The 24,830-nt window shown below is 36.8% G+C and overlaps 1 protein-coding gene across 1 annotated transcript; it reads right to left on the bottom strand.

Moving 5' to 3' along the window:
- Positions 1–277: 277 nt before the first annotated feature.
- On the bottom strand, positions 278–20,839 carry LOC111864816 (transcription initiation factor IIA subunit 1). Its single transcript, XM_023852346.2, has 6 exons — positions 20,673–20,839; positions 15,315–15,537; positions 8,989–9,333; positions 7,328–7,716; positions 3,910–3,999; positions 278–1,962 (listed from the first exon to the last, which is right to left on the bottom strand). Exons 1-6 carry the CDS (start codon positions 20,697–20,699, stop codon positions 1,855–1,857), a joined length of 1,182 nt encoding a protein of 393 aa, XP_023708114.1. The 5' UTR covers positions 20,700–20,839; the 3' UTR covers positions 278–1,854.
- Between the last annotated feature and the right edge of the window lie 3,991 nt (positions 20,840–24,830).

The raw sequence follows: 24,830 nt of genomic DNA, 5'->3' as shown, positions 1-24,830 counted from the left end.
CCCATCTCAAGAGACTGCCTGCCTTTATAGTCAATCAAGTCAACAGTAAAGTCCAACTTACTGGTACTTGAAACATGCTTAAGTTATTCAAGCACCATTTTCTTCCTTATTTTCATTACTCTATGTTCTCATTAAATATTTTGTTCATGCCTTCAGTATGCACTGTTGTTGATTTTAATCCCTTTCCTAATGATGACAAGGGGGATGAAAACAATAGTGATCTGGAATGCACAACTCACAGTTGTCATCATTAGAACACAGTAAGTATGGGGGAACATTCATTATCAAGGAAGTAACATATATATTTGCACAGCTGTGTCAGCATTACATAAAGAAACAGCACATACAAAAGGACCAGTGAGAAGTGGTAAGTAGTGCTAATGTGCACTGTATGAATTATATATGAAAAAGCACTTCTATGTTGCTGGAAGTGTAAAATTAGAATGGGTAAATGTAACAGTTACACAGCACAGTTTAAGTTACAAGTTAAAGTAAGTACATACAGTGAACAGTGGATATGAATAATAAATTTAAGAAAACCCTAATTTGACATTACAGAATACTGAGATTAACCTGGAATCACTGAAATGAATATTACATAAAGGAAAAACCTAAAATGAGAGGAACTAAATTCCATTTCTGCTAGAAATTCATCTTCTACATGAACAATTAAATATACAGGAAAACTGCATAACTGCCCTACCCCATACCCTTGACTTATTTAATGAGGCCATTACAAGAGTAATGTAATTAATTACATTAATTAATTACAATATAGTAATGTTTCGTTATTATTTTATTTGTGATATCCATTATAGTAAATTTTACCTGTACATTATTTACATTGCATCTACATGTGCTGAGTTTCTCACACTGATGACTCTTTTCTTGCTATGTATAAGCACCTATGAATGTTCAACCCAGATATTCACTGACTACGAAGTCAAAGTATAAGATGCACCTATTTCTTTTCCCAGTGAAATAAAGTCTTGTAATTCTTGAAAATAAATTTTACTAAAAATCACATTTCCCATACTACATTCCATTTCATAAAAAAAAAAAACACACACACACAGGAGTATAAAATATACCCTATGAGCTTTTCAGATTCATTTGTGGACATACAAATCATGGTCTCTCTCTCTCACTGCATTTTGGTCACACATGTGGCTACGCACGCGTGCAAACAGAAAAAGCACACAAACACATACTTTTGCAATAATGACTTCCATAAATATTCAACAGATACAATGATATTGTTGTTATAAAGGAACATTTTCATGCTGGTGATGCAAGCTTAACTGAATTATATAATTCATTTTAACTGGTGTGCTCCTGGCAAGATGGTTAAGCACCTTTCAAATAAATTTCTTCAAGCTTTTGAGAACTCTTAATACAGACTCTTAAGGAGATATGGTATCACACTAATTAAATTTTGCCTGAAAATCATGGGTGAAACTTTTGGCACATCCCAGTTAAATGTCTGGAATAATGAGCTTACATCAAAAGCATTTAGAATATTTTATTGGCTGAACTGACTGGCTTGACAAAGAGCTGCAGTAGTGTACATTCTTCCTTATCAACTTAAAAGAACTGGACTATTCAGAGAATATAATCTTCCTCTGCCTCTTGCATCCCACACACTGGACCTGAAGTACAGATTCTATACATTCCAGAAGATTAGGTAGTCTGTCTTCCAAACACTCATTAAACACACAACTACAACCACATCCATACTGCTGCACAAGTATATATGTTTCCAAGTGCCGATAATATTCTCAACTGGTAACAATGTGTCACTGACCTTAACTTGATAATATTTCTGAAGAAAAGTTTCCTTCTCTGCACAAATTCTCACCACTCTGCATCACCATTAGCCTTTTGAAACACATAATCTTTGCCACCCAGGTTCATAATCCCATCTTTGAGATAAAACTTCCACTTGTTTCTACTTCGTGTGATCTGAAACCACAAACATCATTACACCTGCATATGCCATATGCTAAAAAATAAAATAAAAATACACATTCATTTCCAAAGTAAAGCACGTTCAGCAGACTTATTCATCGATGTATGGATGCAAATGGAAAATGACAAAGCAGGAAAAAACTGTGTTTACTTAAAAACTACATGTCCATTTTAACATATGGAGACAAAATTTGATCACAAAGGCAGATATAAGTAATGAAGCTTATTTCGCCTATGTCAGTTGGTTAAAAATGACCAATGTTTCAAACACAATCTCTGTCCCCATCACCCATCTGACTAGTAGACAACAGTAACTACAATGAGATTCTTGAGGAGGAGAACAACAACAGCAACAACTCAAAGATAAAACAGAACATAATGATATGGGAATGTTTTAACACTTTGTGGACCGGACGCATGATATCAGGCTTTTCGCTTTTAAACATGGCGGACCGGTCTCATGATATCAGGCTTTTAGGACACATTATGTTGTAACACACTATACCTTGCTCTGGCGCCACGCAACTGCAATGAATACTGTATAATAAATCTTCGGAATGTATGCTAGGTATTCAGTAACTTGAGCTGGGTGGCTTGGGTCCCTACTCCAAAAGAAAATAAACTTTGCCCCTTTCAGCTGTTTATGTACCCGGCAGGAAATCAGCAGAGGGGAATATGTTTCAAGGACAAAAGCGGTTGAAGGCAAGCGATCTCTCTGGCTTGTTTATGGAGCTATCTGATGTGCCTTGTGGAGTAGTGATTAGTGACTCAGACAGTGGAAGTGACAGGGGCCAACAAAGAATTGTGGCCACAGATAATAAAAGTGAAAGTTGCATTGTGGCTTATAAATTGTGCCATTTTCAATTCATTTTTGGTTTACAAAAATCTAAACCCTGATTCTAAATTGAAATACAAAGCATTTCTGATGAATGTGGCAAAGGCTTGGGCTACAGACCACATGGTGGCGGCAGAACCAGAGTCAGACAGACTTAGTGCGATCTAGCCCATCAACTCCCGCCTCACGCAGGCCTCATGTGGACACCCCTGGGTGACTCTCGGGTGATATGCGGAAACATACCCTCATGAAAACTGTGAAGAGTGAACATTCCAAGGGGAAGCATCCTTCTAGGCAATACCGTGTTTGTGCAGTTCACAAAGGGGAATGTTTCCAGAAATATCACACTCTCAAGCACTTCTAGGAGCATTGGTAAGGGTTCTCCAAAAATTTTAGTTCATAAAATTAATTAGATTTTATATTAATTTTTAAAGTGAACAGTGCACAAGTTAGGGTAGTATCTTTAAAAATGCCGGTCCCCAGGGTGATTTAAATATTTAAATTGCTGGTCTGCAAAGTGTTAAGAATGAACAAAGACAATTGCAAAGGTTTTGAATAAAAATTAAGAAAAATTCCATAGAGGAAGGAAGACTAAGATCAAGACAGAAACAAGAAGTTTGGAAGAATGTCATGCAGAAGGAAGGAAGAACATTGAAGTTTAGGAAAATGAGCTCTTTGAAAACAAAAGCATATGGACAGGCTTGGCTGTCAGATGACCCACATAAAGGCAGAAGCAGAAGATCTATAATCTTCCTTAGAGTGAAATCTATACTTATATTCTCAGAAGATGCAATGTTTTTATTTTATATTAAATCTGAGGACCATATATTGAGTGGTGCTCACACAGACATTCACATGCCTGCCAAGTGCAGTCTTGTCAGAAGGAAAGTAGATACATAGCTGAGGGCTGGCTGGCAGTGTCATGACATTCATATATCACCTGCTTCAAATTACCTAGAGGGAGGGGGAGGAAGAGGCAGACAAAACAAAATAAAATAGAAAAAGTATGTTAATTAACAAAAATTTTCATTTATGATTGGTATTTTCAATTTAAACTCGGTGAGTAAGTTGGTACCCAATGAGAAGCAAATATGATTTACACTAACCTTGTCATACTGACACACCACAACATTGTCTGTGTCAAATAAGTCTGTTGGGTCCTCATCACTGACATCATCTTCTGAGTTAAGTGGCTCCTGTAAAATTATTCTCAAAGTGAGTTACAAAGACCAAAATATATCAGGATAACGCAAATTATTTCAACAATAATTCCAAATAGTGCAGAAATGTTACAAAATTACCTTGTAAAGAAATTATATAAAAATTGAAGGACATCATGTACTTACTAGAGCTGGACCCACTGAGGAAAAGAAAAAAAAAACAAACAAAGTTTTCTAAGATCTCTTATCATCAGAGTCCATTTCTACGGGTGACGTTATCCATACTAAAAGAAGCTCTGAAAGGAACCCATGGTACCTATTTTCCTTCAAATGCTTCATCTGCATAGTATGGCTACCAAACTATAAATTAATAATTATACAATTTGATGGTCTTATTCTGTGCATTATTTATATTACCAGGGCTTAGACTATGCTAAATTTGTCCAATATAATCCCATATTTCCATTGGCACTATTGAGGGGGAAAAACACACACCTTTTATATACATTTATGATTTACCAAAATTTAATGAACCTAATTCCGGTGGTTCAGTGGTTACAGTCATTACACTGAAAATTAGACACAGAATTTGCATGGTTGCCGTGTAGTTTTATAGAGGACAAAATATTTTTGCATCAAAAAAGTTCAAAATCTCCAGAGTTCTACTACCACAGTATATTTCAGCATCCTCCAGCAGCAGAACTAGAGCTGTTACCATGTCAGAGGTTTGCATGGCAATCATGTCAATATTATTGAAATTAAGAAGTACAAAGGTGGGGGTGCCCTCTAGTGGCATACAGTACATATCAAGTTTCAAAAAGTTCTGACTAATGGTTCAAATTTGGAAAGTAAGCTAATAAAGAAACAAATAAGTAAAGTAAAGTAAGGCTATCCTTGTAACAGGCCGTAGAGACCAATAGGGTTGTGAGACATTAAGGCTCCCACATTTTCTAGACAATCGGCTCAAAGATGGCAGTAAGGTTGCTAGCCTTATATGCTGGCCACACTTTACTCCCCAGGAAAATTATTTAATTCCTGGTACTCATTTCTGTTAGAGGCTGAGTCAACCCCAGGGCCATAGGGCGGCTGGAAGGATTAGGTCAATTGAAAAAAATCCAATTACCTCATTGGGACGTGAACCCACGACCTTCCAGCTTGTAGCATAACCCCTCAACCAACTACGCTACTGCGTGCCCCCAGAGACAAATGAGTTCCAGGTAGAATTCATTCAGCATCATTATTATTTACTACAAACATTAGATTTCCAGACACTATATACTACACATCATTATTCAGCTGCTTTACTTTCAATGAATGTTTATAACAGTGCCAAATGTTGCCTCCTCACTTCTACACGCTGTTGGTATTCATGTTCCTGCCCACAACATACAAACATACATAACTTTTCAAAGGTCAGCTGTTCCTCCAGTCACCATCCTTCAGTTGTATATCTGCCGAGAATGCTATTTGTAAACCAACAGATATTCTTAATTTATACAAATTAAACTTGTCAGAAATAACATAAAAATTCTGTTCCTCTGTCATTTTTGCAATTGCTACTGAAAAACAGCATTTCATATGGAGTTTGTAGGTATATTTACAATTATTTCCATGCCAAATTTCAATTCAGATTTATTAATTACCGACATCCAGCTCAAAGATGAATACAGAGATAGTTCAGCCACTATATCGCTTTTGATTGAACAAAAAATTACCTTAACAAAAGCTACATAGTGTGACATGTCTAACCGTTGCTGGGCAACGGGAGGTGGAACAAGTTACCACGAAGACAGACCCTTGATAAACGATCGGTTGCCAAGTTACGCAACAGTAAGGAACAGCAGTGTTTCTCTGTGCTGTGCCTAGCCAAGCCGAAGTGCGCTGGCTGCTATGCAGCAATAAAAAATTCTCGCAGTGTTGCCCAGCAACACCTCTGTAAACACGGCGATTACCCAACAGGGAAGTGAGGCGCGTTTTCCACTGTCTGACTGAGGATTTATAAGAGAGATTGGAATTCCTAAGGAGTTAGTTGAAATGTAGCAGCCACCAAAGCCAGTTAGTATTCGGAGCATTCGGCAGAGTTGATGTCAGTCAGTCGCTGGGTTCAGTTGTAGCGAGTGAATTGTGATAGTGATGAAGAAGCATCTAGAGGACATTGTAACTGACAGTAATTGAGACATTGTAAATTGTGTAAGTGTAAGAGCGAGTGTACAATAAATTTGCTACATCCAAGACAGCATGAAGTTATTTGTCGCATTACAAACACCCAACACGTGACAATATGTTTTAAGACTTATTACAAAATACCATTTTAGGACTCTTAAATTAAGTGGCATTAGTAATGCTCCCATTTCATAAGTTTGAAGTTTGTTTGTTTCCTGTCTTGTTATTACTCACAGTAAGAAATTAAAATATACAAGGTTGGGTGGCCTTCAGTGGCATTGCATTCATACCACATTTTATGACATGAGTGGAACACACAGACAACCTGGGAATCTCACCGTCTATGATCCTTTTCGAGGGATGACAGAAATACCTACCTAATCAGTACGTGCTCTAGATAGACCATGCTGCAACCATTTATTGTGCAATGTTCAAAACTTCCATTACCCTCCTAGGCATCATATCAAGGCACAGTAAACCCCCAAAAAATGCCACCTTTCAGAAATAATTGTAACAACATGCCACCAAATTCAGTTAGAAAACTTGCTATAAATTTACTGTGAAATTGCTGCCATTAATTTCACCGTGGCAGCAAAGTCTACAGTAAATGACCCAACCTTCTTCAAAACTTGAGTGTGAATGATGGATGAGACAAGTTTTTAGTTGTCACTACTAGAAGTCTCGCTTATATTGGAAAGTAACTTGCTATGATCTTTCTCATGATAACACAGAATCTCTGAAGGAGGAAGAATTTCTCTTGACTTCTTGTATGTATTATTTACAGGCACAGTATGTGTTTGTCTTACATCTAATTCTGGTCTTTAAAACTGTGACATGACATTTAAAATCCAATCTTACTAGCTTTCTGTTCATTTGTATTCCATAGGTAACAAAATATTCCTTGACAAAAAATTTCTCCTAAGATATTAAATCTAAGTCTTTTAAGAGTTATTCAAAATAATTCTTTTTATTGGTCAAGTACCTAAAGTGGACACCAAGTACCTGCCATTTGCCACCAAATTTTGTGCCTTGGAAACCACAAGCTGAAGATCAACAGTGCTCAGTGCCAATGTACAAACACAAGTGCTAGTCATGACCTGTGCTATCGCTATGAAAAAGACTGCTGTTTGGTTCATAAACATTATTTTGCAGGCAACAGCTCCTTGACACATACTGAACATGAGCATCACATGCAGCATACCTCCTCTGGGCCTCCATCATTCTCTTCTTCATTTTCTTCATCATCTTTATCGTCATTTTCATCATCTTCATCCAGATCATCATCGTCGTCGTCATCATCGTCATCATCATCTTCATCAGAAGTGTCATGGAGACCGTCCAACTGCCTCACGGTTCCAGTGGCTTGCTGGAAACCCTGACGTCCTGGCATCACATTTCCATTGCTGGTTGTGTTTTGAGCAACAGCTGCACCAACTGTAGCCAACTGCTGCATCTGAGATGCTCCTGATGCTGCCTGCCCCTGCAGAGCTGCCGTCACATGCTGTTGCAGTAAGGAGGATGCAAGGTTCTGCGGCAATGCCATCGTAGCTGCTATTATTGGTCCTGTTAGTACAGTGTGCAACTGATTCCCTAGAATACAATGAACACCAGTGAGCATAAAAAATTGTGACATAAAATCTCCAATGAAGAGTTCTATGATTTAGGAGCAACACAAATATGATTTAAGATCTGAAGCTTTCACTGTAGCTAAAGTTGATACTTTCACTACCATATAACACTAATACCCAGTGTGAGGAAACACAAATGGAAAATTTCACTTTGTATGGATGGGGCTGTTAAGTAAAAGCATGTACGGTAACGTACTTATTCTTAATGCTGATTCCAAAATAACAGTGGTGCAGTTTATTGCATGACTGTGAATATTAAATTATGTGGGGTGTTTACCAGCACCTGGAAAAGATACGTAGGTCATTTCAGAAATAATGCACACAATTTTTTGTTTACATCCATGTTTATTTTTTTTAATATCTCTTTACAGTCCTTCAATATAGTCCCCCTGCTTCTCAATGACTGAGTCCCAACGTGTGGGAAGATTTACTATTCCATCCGGGACACCATCTTTGTTTATTTGTCGAATGACTCAGGTACTGCAGCAGAAAGCTCCTCCAAAGAGGGAAAACGACGGCCTCACATAGGTTGTTTCAACTTTGGGAATAAGTCGAAGTCTGGTGGACTCATGTCCGGGCTGTAGGGAGCATGAGGCAACACCTCCCAACTGTATTGGCACAGTTTTTCTTTTACAACATTCCTCATGTGCGAGCGAGTGCTGTCATGGAGAATGACTGGCCCAGCCTAGAGCAACTCAGATTGGTTTTTGTGCATTTTTCTGCGCAGATTTTCCATAGTCACAATAATAAACTGCTGTGACACTTTTCCTGCACGGAACTCTGTCTGTCATGATGATTCCTTGGTGATCATAAGCAAAGATCATCATTTGTTTGACCTTGACTGAGATCGTCAAAATTTTTTTGGTCGTGGGGAATATGGACCTCTCCACTTGTTGGACTGTGATTTCAGCTCCGGTTCAAAGCACTGTGGATTTCTGTCGGGTTTTTTCCACATAAAGTTTCGATCTTATTATATGACCTTTGATCTTCAACAGTCACAATACCTGAGAACCGTGAAGGCTCCATTTCTAACTCACGTTATTTAAGAACAGAGTATATTATAAATGAAACAAAATAACGTCCTTCTTTCTCAAGCCCTGAACTGTAACTGATGTGAGGCTCACTGTTGTTGCGTCATCTAATCCGCAGTGTTGCCAACCTGTGCATTATTTATGAAATGACCTACCTGCCAGTAAGAGAAAGAATAAACAACATATTTAAAGGTTTCACATACCTTGCAAAGCAGAAGCTGGGACCTGAATGGTGAGAATTCGTGGCTGTGAGTCTCCTGCCCCTCCTTGTGCTGGCAAAGTGATATGAATAGGGACCTGTTTGTTCAGGTCAGTTGTGATCACAGTGGCTGTCTGCTGAGGTGGCTGTGGCTGTTGTCCCTGCTGAGTCTGCTGCATCAGTTGCACTGAATTTGGCTGTAGTTGCTGTGTTTGCTGTTGAACTGATTGTGACTGTGTTGTAGATTGCTGGGCTGTTTGCTGAACCAACTGCGTTTGCTGAGTACCAATAATCTGTTGTCCTCCATGCTGGTTGGTTGTGAAAACTGTCATCTGGTTTCCAATATTTACTGTAAGAAGCATGGATGAATAAGTAATCAAACAAATATTGTATCCTTAGGCCTTGGGGGGGGGGGAAGAGGTGGAAAATGACAGTCAACACTAAGTAAGACTGGAAAAGTGCAACTTTATGTTACATAGAGTATTCACACAAATGTACATTTCATAAATATTTCTAAGATATGGCTTGTTTGACTAAACAGGAGCAGAATAATGAGAAATTTCTAAGCAAGTGCTATAACTTTCTAAAACTCTGTATTTTTTATTTAAAATGAAAAGTAATGTCTCATTCCATTATCAAATATGTGACAAATCTAACTGGCCAATATTACCCAACTTTATACATTTGTCTCTAAGTTTCACTGAGGTCTTCAAATGTGACATACACTATAGGAAATTAAAGATGTGAGAGACAGACAAACAACGTGAGCTCATAGGACAGCTATGTTTTGTATTATCCTACATTTTATACACCTAAATCTGAGATGTGACCTTAAATGACAAAATTATTATCAAAGTCCACACCAAAAAATTATAACAAGTAAGTTTACAACTATGATTATACAGGAGTGCTGATAGAGAGTGACAGAGTACAGGACAATTTGGTAAGAAAATAAGTAAGATCTAAAAGTATGTGACGATGGTACATTAGTACAAATATTATGTTTTTGGATATTATCCACTGCCATGTCTTTATCTAAAAACACTGCGTTTTCAGATAAAGACAGGACAATGGATAAGGTTCAAAAATGTAATATTTGTGGTAAGAAAATAGGGTGAGTAACAAAGTACAGTGCAATAATTGCACAGGCTGCCACAAAGGGACAAGCCATAAGGCTGAACAGTCTGATGCTCTTCCCACCCAGCCAAGATTCATACTGAAAGTGGAAATGACAATCATGCAAATCAATCAGAAACCTACCAGAAATGAGGATTTTTTATGGGAATAAAATCAAATCAGTCTCTTTTCAATAAGTGTAATTATACCAAAGACTCTCTAATTCTTGTACGTCAAAATATCTGAGGTCTTGGTGGAAAAAGTGACGCACTGAAGTGTTCAATAGTTAGCAATAATATAAATCCTCACTTAACATGCTTATCTGAGAATCTCATTCTGCCCAGAAATTATTATACAGTAATTTCCAGAACTATGTATTGGGAACAAAGTATGCCCATATAACTCATCAGGGAGGAGGTGTCTGTATATACATAAGATCAGATATAACATTTACTGCTATAAATTTAGCACAGTTCTGTCATGAAGAGAATGTAGACATTTTGTACACTTAAAATTTCTTTAGCTAAAACCAACATATTTGTACTACGTATATATAGGTCACCTTGCGGGAATTTTGAGCACTTTGTAAATAAGTTGGATAAAGTACTCAAATTACTCTATAAACCAAAAATTGAATTTATAATATGTGGTGATTTTAACATAATTTTTTTAGAAGGGTCAACACGTAGAACACAGCTATTAGTGCTGTTGCAATATATCTATATAGATCTATAAAAATATTATCAATAACTGAGACCAAAAGCTCTGCAATTGATAATATTTTTATAGATAAGGCAAGGATAAATTCATATGAAGTAACCTCTATTAGTAAAGGACTATCTGATCACGATGTTCAGTGTCTCATACTAAAAAATATCAATTTCCTGGAGAAGAAAAAAGTGCAGGGAATCACAAGAAGACTGGTAAATGAAGACTCAATTGCTCAATTTCTTAATAAACTATCTAATGAAAATTGGGAGAATATATATAAACTAAATGATGTAAACGAAATATTCAACTCATTTTTAAATAATTATTTGTCTATGAGTCATGCTTTCCAACGCAAAATGTAACAAATAAACACAATGATAATGGCTGGATAACAGCGGGCATAGGTACCTCCTGTAGATGGAAGGAATCTTTGTACATTCTCTGTAGAAACAATTACAACTATTTGTTTAAATCATACTATAAATCCTACTGCATGATATTAAGAGAAGCAATAAGAAAAGCTAAAAGGAAATATTATAATCAGTTAATCACATCAGCCAAAAACAAAATAAAAACTACCTGGAACATTATTGACACTGACACAGGTAGGTTAACAATTAGAATAAAGGTCTACCTCAGACTTTTCAAAATAATAGTAAAAAATAAATACTGAAGAAGCAGCTCATAGTTTTAATAAATATTTCACATCAATAACAGAAAATCTTAATATTAAGAAAACTAATATTTATACTGCAATGTCATACTTGCATTCCCATTTCTCAAATGGTATTCCAGATATGAATCTTAATTTAGTTGCAGAAGAGGAAATAATTAGTATAATTAGCAACTTAAAATAAAAAAAAAACTCTTCAGGGTATGATGGTGTAACAAATACAATTATAAAACTGTGCAGACAACAAATCAGTAAACCTCTAACTTATGTAATTAATAAGTCATTAACCATGGGTCTATATCCAGAAAGATTAAAATATGCAATTATTAAGCCAGTATACAAAAAAGAGGAAAAGGCTGTTATAAGTAACTACAGGCCAATATCTATAATACCTGGGTTTGCAAAAGTTTTTGAAACAGCAATTTTTAGAAGACTCAATGATCATATCATAAAACATAAAATATTACTTTTGGAGCAGCATGTATTCCAAAAGGGGTTATCAACCGAAGATGCAATGTTTAAATTAACCAATGTAATTCTTACAGCCTGGAATAGAAAAGAGTATGTAACTGGTATATTTTGTGATATAGCCAAGGCCTTTGACTGCATTAATCATGACTTTCTATTAATGAAACTGCAGTACTGTGGAGTGCAGGGTGTATTATTACCTGTATTACCTCCAGTACAGGATGCAAAGAGTGGAATTAAATTATATAAATAACAAATATTATTCTAACTGGGAAATTGTTGGATGTGGTGTGCCTCAGCGATCAGTGTCGGGACCCTTATTCTTTAATATATACACAAAAGATTTCCCCCTTTGAAATAAGTAAAATTTCGGAAGTTATTATGTTTCCAGATGACACAAGTATTCTTTGCGCAGCTAAAGATTACTAAAATTTAAAAATAAAATTGGATGTTGTTATTAATCACATGTTTTCATGGTTTCAAAATAATCAATTAGTGTTAAATCTGGATAAAACAAAAATGATAAAATTCACTCCAACAGCAGCTATGAGCTACCCTCTATATACACTGTTTTTTAACAAAAAGCTGAAAGATGTAGAAAAGATAAAATTTCTTGGTTTGCAGCTGGACAATCATCTGACCCGTAAGGGACATATCGATTTTTTGCTTCACGAGTTGAGCACAGTTTGTTTTCTAATGCGAAATTTATCCTATATATTAAATATAAATAGTCTTAAAGATGTACATTATGCATATTATCATTCACTTGTGAAATATGGAATAATATATTGGGGAAATACATCAGACAGTCATAAGGTCTGTGTCATACAAAAGAAAATAATAAGAATAATGATGGGAGTGGGCCCAACTCATACATGTAAAGATTTATTTAAAAAACTTGACATACTACCAATCCCATGTGTATGTTTGCATTCATTGATGACATCTGTTGTTAAAAATCTGGATAAGTTTCAAACCAATAACTCTGTATATGTCACTGGTACCAGAAGGAATGACCACCTTCACATACCTTCAACACATTTATCATCCTATCAGAGAGGGGTGTACTATTTAGGTGTCAAGCTATTTAACATTCTGCCGTCAAATATCACAGTTTTAAAAAACGATAAAAAAAATTTGGATTGTTTTACAAAATTATTTGCAAAGTAATGTATTTTACTCTATTGATGAATTTGTTGAGCATGCAAAGGGCTCAAAAGTTAAGAGTATATAATTATTAATGGTCTGTGTGCGTGAATTATATAGTGCTGAGACTTGCTTGTTGTAAATGTAGCAGTTTGTATGATGTCTGTGTTTTTGTTATGAATTTTAATATTTTATAATGTAACTGTTTGGATGATACGGCTTGCCAGTGTGGAATGGCAAGATGTGAATTTGACTGTGGTTTTTCCAAGACCCATGTGTGTTGTCCTGACAACTTGAGCTATCTGTGAGAGGCCTGATTATATATTTTATCGGACAAAGGACGAATGATGTACTGTCATCATGAATTTTTAATATGTGACATGTTTTATTTCCAGCCCTACAGGGAGTTGATTTGATCCATGAAGTGAAAATAAATGTAAATGTAAATCAGTGACAAACAAAACCACCCACATCATTATATATGCCAAAAATGCTTCCTGTGATCACACACCCATTCCTGGCACTGCCAAAAAATGTTCATATTCACATGTTCTTTACAAGTTCTTTCCAGAAACAGAAAACTTTAAACCCTTGGCTTGTGTGCAATGCATCTGAGGGACTTTTGAGAAGAATATTCAAGCCTAGCACTGATTTCATCCAGTTTTCTTCAGTGAACACTTGGCATTTTGATTTGGTTCCTTCTTGTCTGATACTGACCCTGTCTCTCTTAATTTCTGACTGTATGTATAGTTTTTCTATGTAGAACTGTAACATCCTGAAATTTACATTGCTGTTTTCTTGCTTTTCTTACATATGTAATCACTTTTCACACAGGTATGAACACCCAGTTTCAATGCATAACACATATTTAGGGCTTCAACACAGGAAATAATGCAAATGAGTGAATGACTGCTTACAGCACAAATAAAAACAGAGTAGAATTGGCTACAATGGGCTTGGGATTTCTTAATATAAGTGTGAGCTGGCATATAACACATAAATTCACTTTATGGTAGCTCTACAGTGATTTATTGGGAGAAACTGAAGACAAAGTGTAATGTCTGAATTTTCAGGTTTTCAGGTCCACTAAAAGCCTAAACCTCTCTGCACTAACTTAATGGGAGGGACATGTCACTTCCACTTCCGCAGATCAACAGTTCTTCACAAGTTCTTGGATGAAGACACTGTATTTAAGAATACATCATTCTGATAAAAAGTTACATTTTTATATACTTTAAATATTAATAACAGGCACAACTTCTGTTATGCACAATGAAACCAGCAAAAATACAAAGTATCTAAGTGAAAAGATCAGCTATCTTATGTTCAAGATTACAGTGGCCCTATCATGGAAGTGGCTACTATTCACCACTAGGTAAGACTGCATTGCGTTTAGCCAAATTTGAAAGGAAATATGTCCTATGAAAGAAGCATGGCTACATCCATCCATTCAACGGGTATTTATCAAAACAAACTAAATAGCTCATTTCAGATAAAAAGTTTCTTACTGTTCAGTTTCAATGGTGCAACATTATAAGAAAGAAAGAAAGAAAAAAAAGATTTGAATTCATATGTAAGAAATAAGACACTGTATCTGCAAGCTCAAAACTCCATGCATATTACATGTCAGAGCATAGTGAATCTCTCAATAAAAACAGCATTCACTGAGAAAGATACAGCACAATTTTTGCAGGCCATTTTTCATAAGAAATACTGTCCTATAAACTTCCAGAGGTATGTTTTATGGGTATTTTGTTTCTAAACACTTTTGTAACTGTATTCAAAAATGAAAATGACCTATGGAAAAAATGCTTCCATGTATTCTGTTGTTCGAGCACCACCTGTCCTCTGCTCTCTCAGAGGTTTTCATGGTAGTGACGATCCACGTTACAGCCTTCTGGGTTATGACGTTGTGTAACCTGCCTCCACCTTCAAGGTTGCTGTGACCTGAATTTGGTGGCAGGATGTTCCTGAAAGCACTGCTACCAATCTATCAGACTATACACTGTCATAACCCTAAAACCGCAAATAGAGCATTCTGAAGCCAAGCAAACTGGAAATGGAACGTACCAGTCTGTTTCTGTTGTTTGTTCTGTTTATGTGATGTTTTTGTTGTCATTTCACTTATATGGATTCTGTTGTCTTTGGAAACATTCAACTAGTGAAATTCTACTACACTTTAAATGGTCAATAAATTTACAATTTTAAATACAAACCAGATTTTCCAGATATATTGCCTCGGCCATCTTTCTGGGTACCAATTTGTGGTGGCTGAGGTTCAGGAGGCTCTGGATTCAACTCAAGAGCTTTGCTGGATAGTAACTTGGTCTCCCATATCTGTTTCAATTCTTGTAACACCTGCTCGTCAACACCTTCATCAAGGAAGGAGTCCCGTACTCCAGCTACCACATCCTCTATAACACTGTGGTACAGCTTCATCTGAAAACAGAACAGATGTAAACACTTGTCTAAAAATTTTAATTAAGTATCATAAACCTCAATTTCTGGGAATATATACAGTTATGATAACTTGACTGAGATCTTACAAAATAATCATAAAAATCAAGCAGATTAAAAGCAAGGCATTATTTATTTACACAGGTTGTACTGGAAGGGTTATGGTGGTGGTGGGGGGGATACATGTTGCAGTGGGTTGAGCAGATGGCTCACATGGGGCATGAATTCAGTTTTGGTCAGGTTACAGCTCCAAAAATGGTCATTTGGAAGAAAGAGGAGGAGATGGGAAGTGGATGGAAGTACGTCAAAGCAGTCTCCAATGGCAGGCTTGGTTTATTAATAGTGCTGAAATTACAAGTTCTACTACTAGAGACTAGTATATCAGTATTATTTTACATGTCGTATTTATTAGTGTGTGAGAATTTATAATCAGGTTTCTCTGCTTCAGGAACCACACACATTAACTTGACACAAGCACTGAAAGCATTACTTGATGAGTCACTTCTACAGTCTCATGTTCTGACATCTGTGCTTGAAGGTTACATTTCAGGTGACTGTACAAATCTATTATATAACATGACTCAAACTTCTACATGTATAGTCTAAAATCATTATAAAATTGACAAAACCAGTTTCAAGACTCTAACACTTCATGCTACCTTCTATTCAATCACTTACAAGAGCTCTGGCACAGGCAATATTAAGTTGTTTATGTGTGTAACAGCAGTGATCCACTTCCTGACATGAATCAAAGTATGATGAATTTCCATTTTACTCTAAGAAATCATATTTGACAGCCTGAATGTAAAGAGTATCCTATTTTTTACAGTGAGTTTTCTACAGTGCCTTTGTGAAGCAAACTTATGCATTATGGGCTGGCCAAACCTGATGGCAGGAGCACCCAACTTTTCCACCTGAGTGCACACTTGCACAATACCTCACTACAAGTAAGAAACTTAGAATTATGGTATATTTTCCATCAAGAAAACACAAAGTTCTGGGAAGAACAGCCTACTTTCCTTTCTTATGACATGAACCACATAGAAAATGGCACATCAGACAATTCTATCATTGCGTGTGTATTTGTTGCTGTGGGGATGTTTTTACCAAGATGCTGCCCATCAACGCATACAGACATATAGACTGGCAGGCATTTATGACATATGCTGTTGAGTCGGGTTCAGGTGCCATGATATACATACCAAGTTTCATAGAGATTCATTCAGGCATTCAGAAGTTGATAGGGGGATACAGACATACACAGAGACAGCATGGTGATCTCATAAGCCTATTCTTATTTTTTTAAACATAAGAGATCTGGCTAAAAAGTATTAATGTTGTGTTGTTTGTTGTTGATCTCTTCTATACTATATCCTAAAAGAGTCCTTCAGTACATATCAATAAGTTCATTAATTGTACGACAATTCCTAGAATATGACTAGTAATTAATAACTTCTTTGGGTTTCAAAGTCTGAGACTGACTCATAATATTACTATAACAAATGTGACTACTGCTAGGTTAATGAGGATTTGTTATAGATTGAAAACAAACTTTGTTACAACCTGTCTTGTAAAACACGTGGAACTTAAAATAATTCTGTTGTATATCTGAACACCAAATGGTAGTTCAAAATGAGGCAGTTACTGACTAGTGTAAACAGGGAGTGTGGGGAAAGGGGTAGCACACAGCTTTAATTGTAGTATTTTATGCAGATGAATGAAAATAATGCAACACATCAGTCAGGACAGATAGCTTTTTAGCCAACATCCAAATCTGGGATCTTCCAATAAGAATTTGAAGTCCTAATCACTACTGCACAATGTTAAAAAGTAGGCAATAAAAACCCTGAATTCCTTTTAGAGTCCTTTACATGAAATAAACGCTGAGTGGTACGTATCCCGGAGGTGATATGCAATGAAGCTATATGAAGGACATGAGGAGAAATCCCATTGATCGTCGAGGTGATGACGCTCCAAGCATCACACTCTCTGCCTACTGCTCCATTTCCATCCGGACCCCCTACGGTCTATGTCAACCGGCCCAAAGCACTTGCTGCTATGAAGCTTTTCATGTTTATATAACATTCACACAAACAGAACGGCTGGATGGCTGCAGGGGAATACAGGAACATATACTACAGAAGAAAGTAACGGTTCAAGGGACGTGTAGATGGGGTTAGTCCATGGGACTTATTTCTGTTGCCTCAGCATGGTTGCATATTGTATAAATAATTGAGTGCTATTAGTGATGATGCTGTTTGCACATTTGGGACATGTTTCACAATAGCATTTATTTGCAGCTGGCTTCAAGTGACAAGCAGAATGTGTATCAGGGGTGGTGAGCAACGAATACATGATGACTGGGGGAGAATGTAATATTAAATTTTCAAATAAAAAATAAATATATGATCATTCCCAAACTGCTGTTATTCTTGGTGCTGGTAGAGTTTCATCTTTGAGTAACATTATTTACATGTCATATCACCCATCTCATGTATATCTCATGTATGTCCAGTCACTGGAGACTTGTACTCATTTCACTTCCTGGAAACCTATACAGTAGAACTTGGTTATAACGTCATCAAAGGGACCTAAAAATAGTGTCGTTATAAACGAATGTCGTTGTAACCGAAATGGGCACTTCCACAGTAGCCTTATGTTAGTCACGTAAAAATCTACCAAAAACCGAGTTAAAATGTTGCATTTTTTAGTGAAATACGTAGTTAAGTACAGACTAACGTAACATTAATGTGGAATTGCCCAAATGTATAATATCAAAGACATATTACAGCGCTTTTCACTGACAATACACACAATATTTCACGAATCACTTTAACTTTCTCTTCAATGCTTAAAACTTTCCTTTTCATTGCCATGTTTTCGCTACTGCACTTCTCTGGGTTTAGGCAGGAACACTATAGGGTAAGTAGACAATGTGAGGTCCTGTTAGACGAGATTCTAGGAAAGGAATGCAGTTAACAACCTGCCGCGTCCTCTTGCACTATTCACGCAGTCCCACCCCACACCCTTGTTTTCGCATAAAACCCACGCTCCTCTTGCAGACCGCGGTCGTATTCTTCCAGGACAGTCACGTCAGCAAGTAGAGAAAGTGAGGGTGGGCAGACACATCGAACTTTCCCACGATATCAGAGAAATTCAGGAATGAAAATGACGTTACATACGAGGTTGATGCATTTGTGCATGTCGTACTAAGCAAGGTATAAAAACAGTTGCTTTATGAGGAATTAGTTCGTACCATTGAATATTTGACGCAATAGACAAGGTGTCGCAGAAACCGATGTTGCTATAACCAAGTTTTACTGTATTTACATTCAATCCATTTATTTTCTGTAATTTTTATATCACTTCAAAGTTCAAAGTTTTAAATAAATCATTTACAATCATCAAGTTCAAATTAATGTTTTATTAGCCTACATTTCATTCTTAAGGAAAAAAATGGGCTTCTGAGATCATCACGTCTCTTGCCTTTCGACTTCTGAACCAAATGACTGAACATATGAGTAGGATTGGGAGAAAGGAATGTAAACAAATTTTTGTGAGGAAATCACTTGGAAGGCTGAGGAAATGGGAGTGTAACATTAAAATGAACCTTTGGAAGACAGGTTGTGAAGACAGGAGGCAGATAACTGGGCTCAAGATGTCCAACAATAGTTTTGAAGCTTCAGCTTCTATTACCACAATGTTAGTCATTTTCATTTAATCTAGTTCTTTCCATTTCATAAGTTTCAAATTCTTCTACATTCATTCCAAGCATGAAATGGGGCAAAACTCAAAGTGCATCAACATTCTTATCTTCATATTCAGTGATAGCAGCAATGAAACATATTGGAGGAAATATTTAACTTCTAAAACCTGCAGCCAAGCTTCAGCAAGTCTGATCTTTAAATGGAAGAAGATATACAAAAGAAAATGAGAAACAGAGTCTGTCGAATTCCTGTAATTCTGGTTTTGTATAATCCCCACAATATACCATAATTTCAATGTGTCAACTATTGAAATCTAAGGGCAGGCACAGAAAACCAGATGTAATTTTTTAAACTAATTATCTTAAAATATCCTTCTTATGGTGAATTTTTTTTGTAAGACATTAAAAAACTGTTGCACAGTAAATAATGGATCTGAAAAATTATACTGGAAGGTGACTTCCTTTAGTATAAACTGTCCCACAATTAAATGCTACATAAAATATAATCTTTCTTTTGCAGTTTCCTTATTAATTTTTCATAATCATGCATAATCACATGTCACTGAATATTAAATGTGTCAGAATTAACAGCTACACTATTACGTGCTCACTGATAGTTTTCATACACTGCCTAATTAATGTCTGCTCCAAACTACTTGTATTGACCTTTTTTCTTTCTTTCTTTCTTTCTTTCGGCTTCCTGTTCATATTAAGAAACAATTCAAGATACCAAACACAGCTTACAAATAGTACTAAATTTGCTACACTTAGGTTTACTTACCAGGCTGTCAATCCAAAGTTATGGGTAAAAGAATGGGGAAAAACACGTTTTACGCCTTTTGCGGTGCAACGCCGTCAAGTGTGGTAGAATTTAACCTATTTTCAGCAGGAATTTACTACTTCCATCTTCAGGATCTAAGCAATCAACTACATTTGCATTTTCTACTTTCCCGGCTTACTCTCAGACCCTGAAGATGTAGGCAGTACCGCCCTCCAAAACGTTAGTAAACTTCTACTTGACTAAAGGTGCCACAACTCAGGTGGTACGCTTCATATCCATTTCAGTAAATACCTCAAATGTAACAACCTTCACTTTCTTCAGTACCAAAATGATTTTAAAAAGTACGCCGATGATCTCCCCGACATTTAGGCCCGTCCATACTACAAAATGGAACATCGGATATATTACGTAATGATAAATGCTTAATTCCTTGCATATAACACCTTTCTTAGTATCATAACCGTATTTAGATAGATTTAAATGTTCCTCTGCACCTACTCTTCAGGTACGTGCCATGGATACCGTGTTACAACCGTTAATGGGAGATGATGTGTCATCATTTCCAGGGAAATACTACCTTGAATGGCAAACAACCTTTATTGAACACCAGGATCATCACTTATTACTTACCACACTAGTCTGACTCTGTGCTGACATTTGTGATCTTACTTTGGCTTAATCGGTAAAAAGTAATTATACGGAAAAATGTCCAAGTGTTCTACAGGCTTCTTTAGAGCCAACTTCACCGTCGCACCGAGCTCTTTTATACTTTCTCCGGTCTTCCCATTCCACCTTATAGGTTGTTTATTATGACGTCACATCCGCCTACATAATCATATGAGAAACTAAAATATCTACGCATATTGATTTGATGAAAATTTCAATATTTAAATAAATATGTATATTACACAATCAAAATTTCGCTATTTAAGCAGGTATATTTCGATTGCTGAAACATAATTGATTATTCCTCACATCCTGACCTCGCAGCGCTACCAACATTAACTGGGGTTCAAGCGATTTCACAACACAATATTATATAATGCCGCTAGATGGCCGAGAGATGAACTGAATGTGCTACCATCTCTCGACGATGTCCGAATTACGTACACTGCCTCAGCGAACCGGATGTGCGCCAAATTAAACAGCGCCAATAAACTCTATGAACAATTTGGAAATCTGACTTCTGGGATGTCATGCCGTGTAGCCTGGTTAACTTCTACCAATCTTTCGGGAAGACGTAATGCCGCCATCTTCAGGACTGAAAACTAAGCCAAGCAACAACAGGCAGCAAGCAGAAACTTGCTTGGCTTATTCTTGGACCTCGAAGATTGAGGCATTACGTACCTCTTATGCAATTATCGAAACATATCATTGTCACCGACTTCGTACAAAATTTTATCGAAACATCCTTCCCTCAAGGTTAAGTCTGCATACACGGCCGAATTTATTAGCGATCATCATTGCAGGTTTTGAAGTGATAGATCAATAACTGATCAGGTACTTTTCATTCGTCAGATACTGGAGAAAGAATGGGAGTGCAACGAGACAGTACATCAACTAATCACAGTCTTTGAAAATGCCTATTATTCATTTAGGATGAAGCATTGTACAAATATTTTCACTATGTTTTGCATACTCATGAAATTTGTTATGTCAGTCAACACGTATTTAAATGAAAAATAAAGTAGAATCCGTACATGAAATCATCTGTCTGATACATTTCCTATTCAAAATAACGTAAATCAAGGAGATGCTTTATTGCTATTGCTATTCAACTTTGCTTCAGAATACGTCATTGAGAACGTCCAAGAAAACCAGGTGAGATTGAAATTAAACGGGGCACATCTGCTTCTTGCCTGCATTATTGATGTAAATTTATTGGCAGACAAAATAAACACCATAAAGAAAAAACTATCAGACGCTAAGGAGGAGGCTAGCCTGGAAATAAACACAGAAACGCCCCGTAATTTTGATGTCTTGTCACCAAATTGCAGGACAAAGTCGTAAGATGAAGACAGTTAACACATCCTTTGAAAACGTGGCTGAGTTCAAATATTTGGGAAAAATAATAACAAATCAAAATTTGATTAATGATGAAGTTACGAGCAATTTAAATCCGGCTAATGCTTGCTACCTTTCAGTTCAGAACTGTTTGTCTTTCCGTGTGTTGTCTGAAAACGTAAACATTATAGTATACAAAACTATAAAATTGACTGTAGTTTTGTATGGATGTGGAACTTGGTCTCTTACGTTAAAGGAAGAACACAGATTAGGAGCGTTTGAGAACAGGGTTCTGAGGAGGACATTTAACCTAAGAGGGATGAAATAATAGGAGGTTGGAGAAAATTGCACAATGAGTAGCTTCATAAATTGTGCTCTTGTCCAAATGTAAAGTGAAGGAGGCAGGGCATGTAGCACATATGGAATCATACCATGGAATCAAACGTACATGGTGTTATAGAAAAGCCTCAAGGAAAGGGGCCACTAGTAAGACCTACCGGTATCCAGACAGCATTGCGTCGAATGACAGGGCGACTGGGGAACTTAAAGGGAACGGGAAGGAAGAGGCCGTAATCTAATCGAGGTATTATCCCAACAGTTGCCTGCAGAGACTTAAGATGTACGTAGGAGGATAATATTAAGACCGATATTAGATAAGCTGGAGGGCTCTTGTGAACACGGTAATGAACCTTCGGGTTCGATAAAATGCTGGGAACTTCTTGAGTAGCTGCAGAATTGGCGGCTCCTCCAGAAGGGCTCAGCTCCATGAGTAAGTAAGTAAGTAAGCAAGTAAATATTAGATAAAATGAGGGCATGGGGTGATTCACATGGCTCAGGATAGAGACTAGCGACAGGCTGTTGTGAGCATGGCAATGAACCTGCGGGTTCCATAAAATGCTGGAAATTTCTTGAGTGGCTGAGGAGCTGTTCGCTTCTCAAAAAAAAAAAAAAAACTTGGCTTCATGCGGCTAGTTACCTATTTTTCATTCACTTCAAATCTTATTACAGAATACTTTACTGAAGGGCCTAAGTGCATTTATGTTTATATCCTTTGAGGCCTCTGACAGATTTTAATATAACTCGATGAACATTACTCTTAGTACGCCAGTACTGGCACATAGAATTTCATAATCCAAAACACGTTCTGAAGATCACATTACTAAACGAAACTTGTTCACAACAGGACTGAAGCTTTCAACGAGCAGTTGATTTGGACTTAGCACGCAGTAACCAACTACAGCAATGCATTTAACAGCATGTATCTGTCGTCATTTGGTGTGGGCAGTGCTAATGAAGATGAAGAGGCTGGAGGGGTGGCAGGGAGGAGAGAAAACGGTGGATAAACGTCCATCGCATGCAACGACACAGACGCCAAACAAATACATTTAAAACAACGATTCTGTTTTTACGTATGTTACAAAATTACTTAAATTTAATTCTATAGGCCTTCCTTCATGCCTTCTTTTGTCCTCAATTTTAACGTTGTCAGAAGTAATGATTTACGAATTTTCTAGATTTATTTCTGAGCCACATCTCCACAACACGCAAAGCGCTTACTTCTTTAAGCGCTCGAGTGTGAAGTTACATTAATCAAATTATGCAAAAGAACAGAGATATATTTTTCATTAATAGATATTTTTAATAGAATTTATTAATAGGCTATAACATGGCAGCTTAACATTAGTATTATATTTTTCTTTGCGTACCAATATCAACATATTCAGACATCCTTCCTGTCTGCTGCTGGCGCTTTGTTAGCAATCAGTTAATGAATATAATTCAATAACTATTTGAAGGACGTTTTATGGTACGCACCTTTTATTTTTAAGTTTCTCATTGCGAATCGTTGTCGGAGGCTTGATTGAAACTTCACGTACAAATGAACTGCTTTATATTCTGGGGTCGCTCATGAGATTTTACGGGTTTTAACCTCGTTTTTTGAAAGGGAAAAACACTTATATATAGCAGCCATATCTTGTACTCATATCCTCATAAATAACAGAGTACTGTGATCCCAGTCCTTCTTAATGTAGAGTTTACTTTCCACATGACCACCATAGCAGTACTAGACGAGCGAAGAAACCAAGAAGATCCTTATGTTAACACTCACGGTACTCCGAACACTCAAGTGCCCCGAAATGTTGGTATCTATCTATCAAACTACCTGGCGTCACACTCAGAAGATTGTAGTATTACTTTGAGTATGTAAACATCTTCATGTTGCGTTATTTACTCCATTCCAGCCAGTTATACTCACTGAGGTTTCACTGATTTCTACAGAACGAAAACAATTAATTCTGAATGAATGTTATTATGCCGAAGATCAAAGCAGTTTCAGAAACTATTCTTCTCCTAATTTCAATGCAATTGTTATTTCGATATCTTGTCATTCTTATTTATTAACACAACAATGCATTGTAGCCCACTGACTGACTGACTGACTGACTGACTGATCTACTAAGTAACCAACCAACATATTCAATCAGTCACTCCGTGGAACTGAGTCCTTCCTGAGAAGCCAACAGTCACTCAGTCACTCAAGAAATTCCTAACATTTTATGGAATGCGAAGGTTCATTGCCGTGATCACAGCAGCCCGCTTCTGGTCTCTATCTTGAGTTGGATGAATTCAATACATACCATCATCCTGCTTCTCTAAGATCCATTTTAATAATATACTACAATCTACGCTACGTCTTACTAGCGGTTTATCTCTTTCTGACTCTCGTAAGGAAATTCAGTATGCATTTCTCTTTCCCATGCGTGCTACATGTCCTGACCATCT

The sequence above is a fragment of the Cryptotermes secundus genome, unplaced genomic scaffold (genome assembly GCF_002891405.2).
Source record: "Cryptotermes secundus unplaced genomic scaffold, Csec_1.0 scaffold1723, whole genome shotgun sequence".
NCBI classification, from domain to species: Eukaryota; Metazoa; Arthropoda; class Insecta; order Blattodea; family Kalotermitidae; genus Cryptotermes; species Cryptotermes secundus.
Note: the sequence above shows the minus strand (reverse complement) of the source record. Positions and strands in the feature narration are given on the sequence as shown.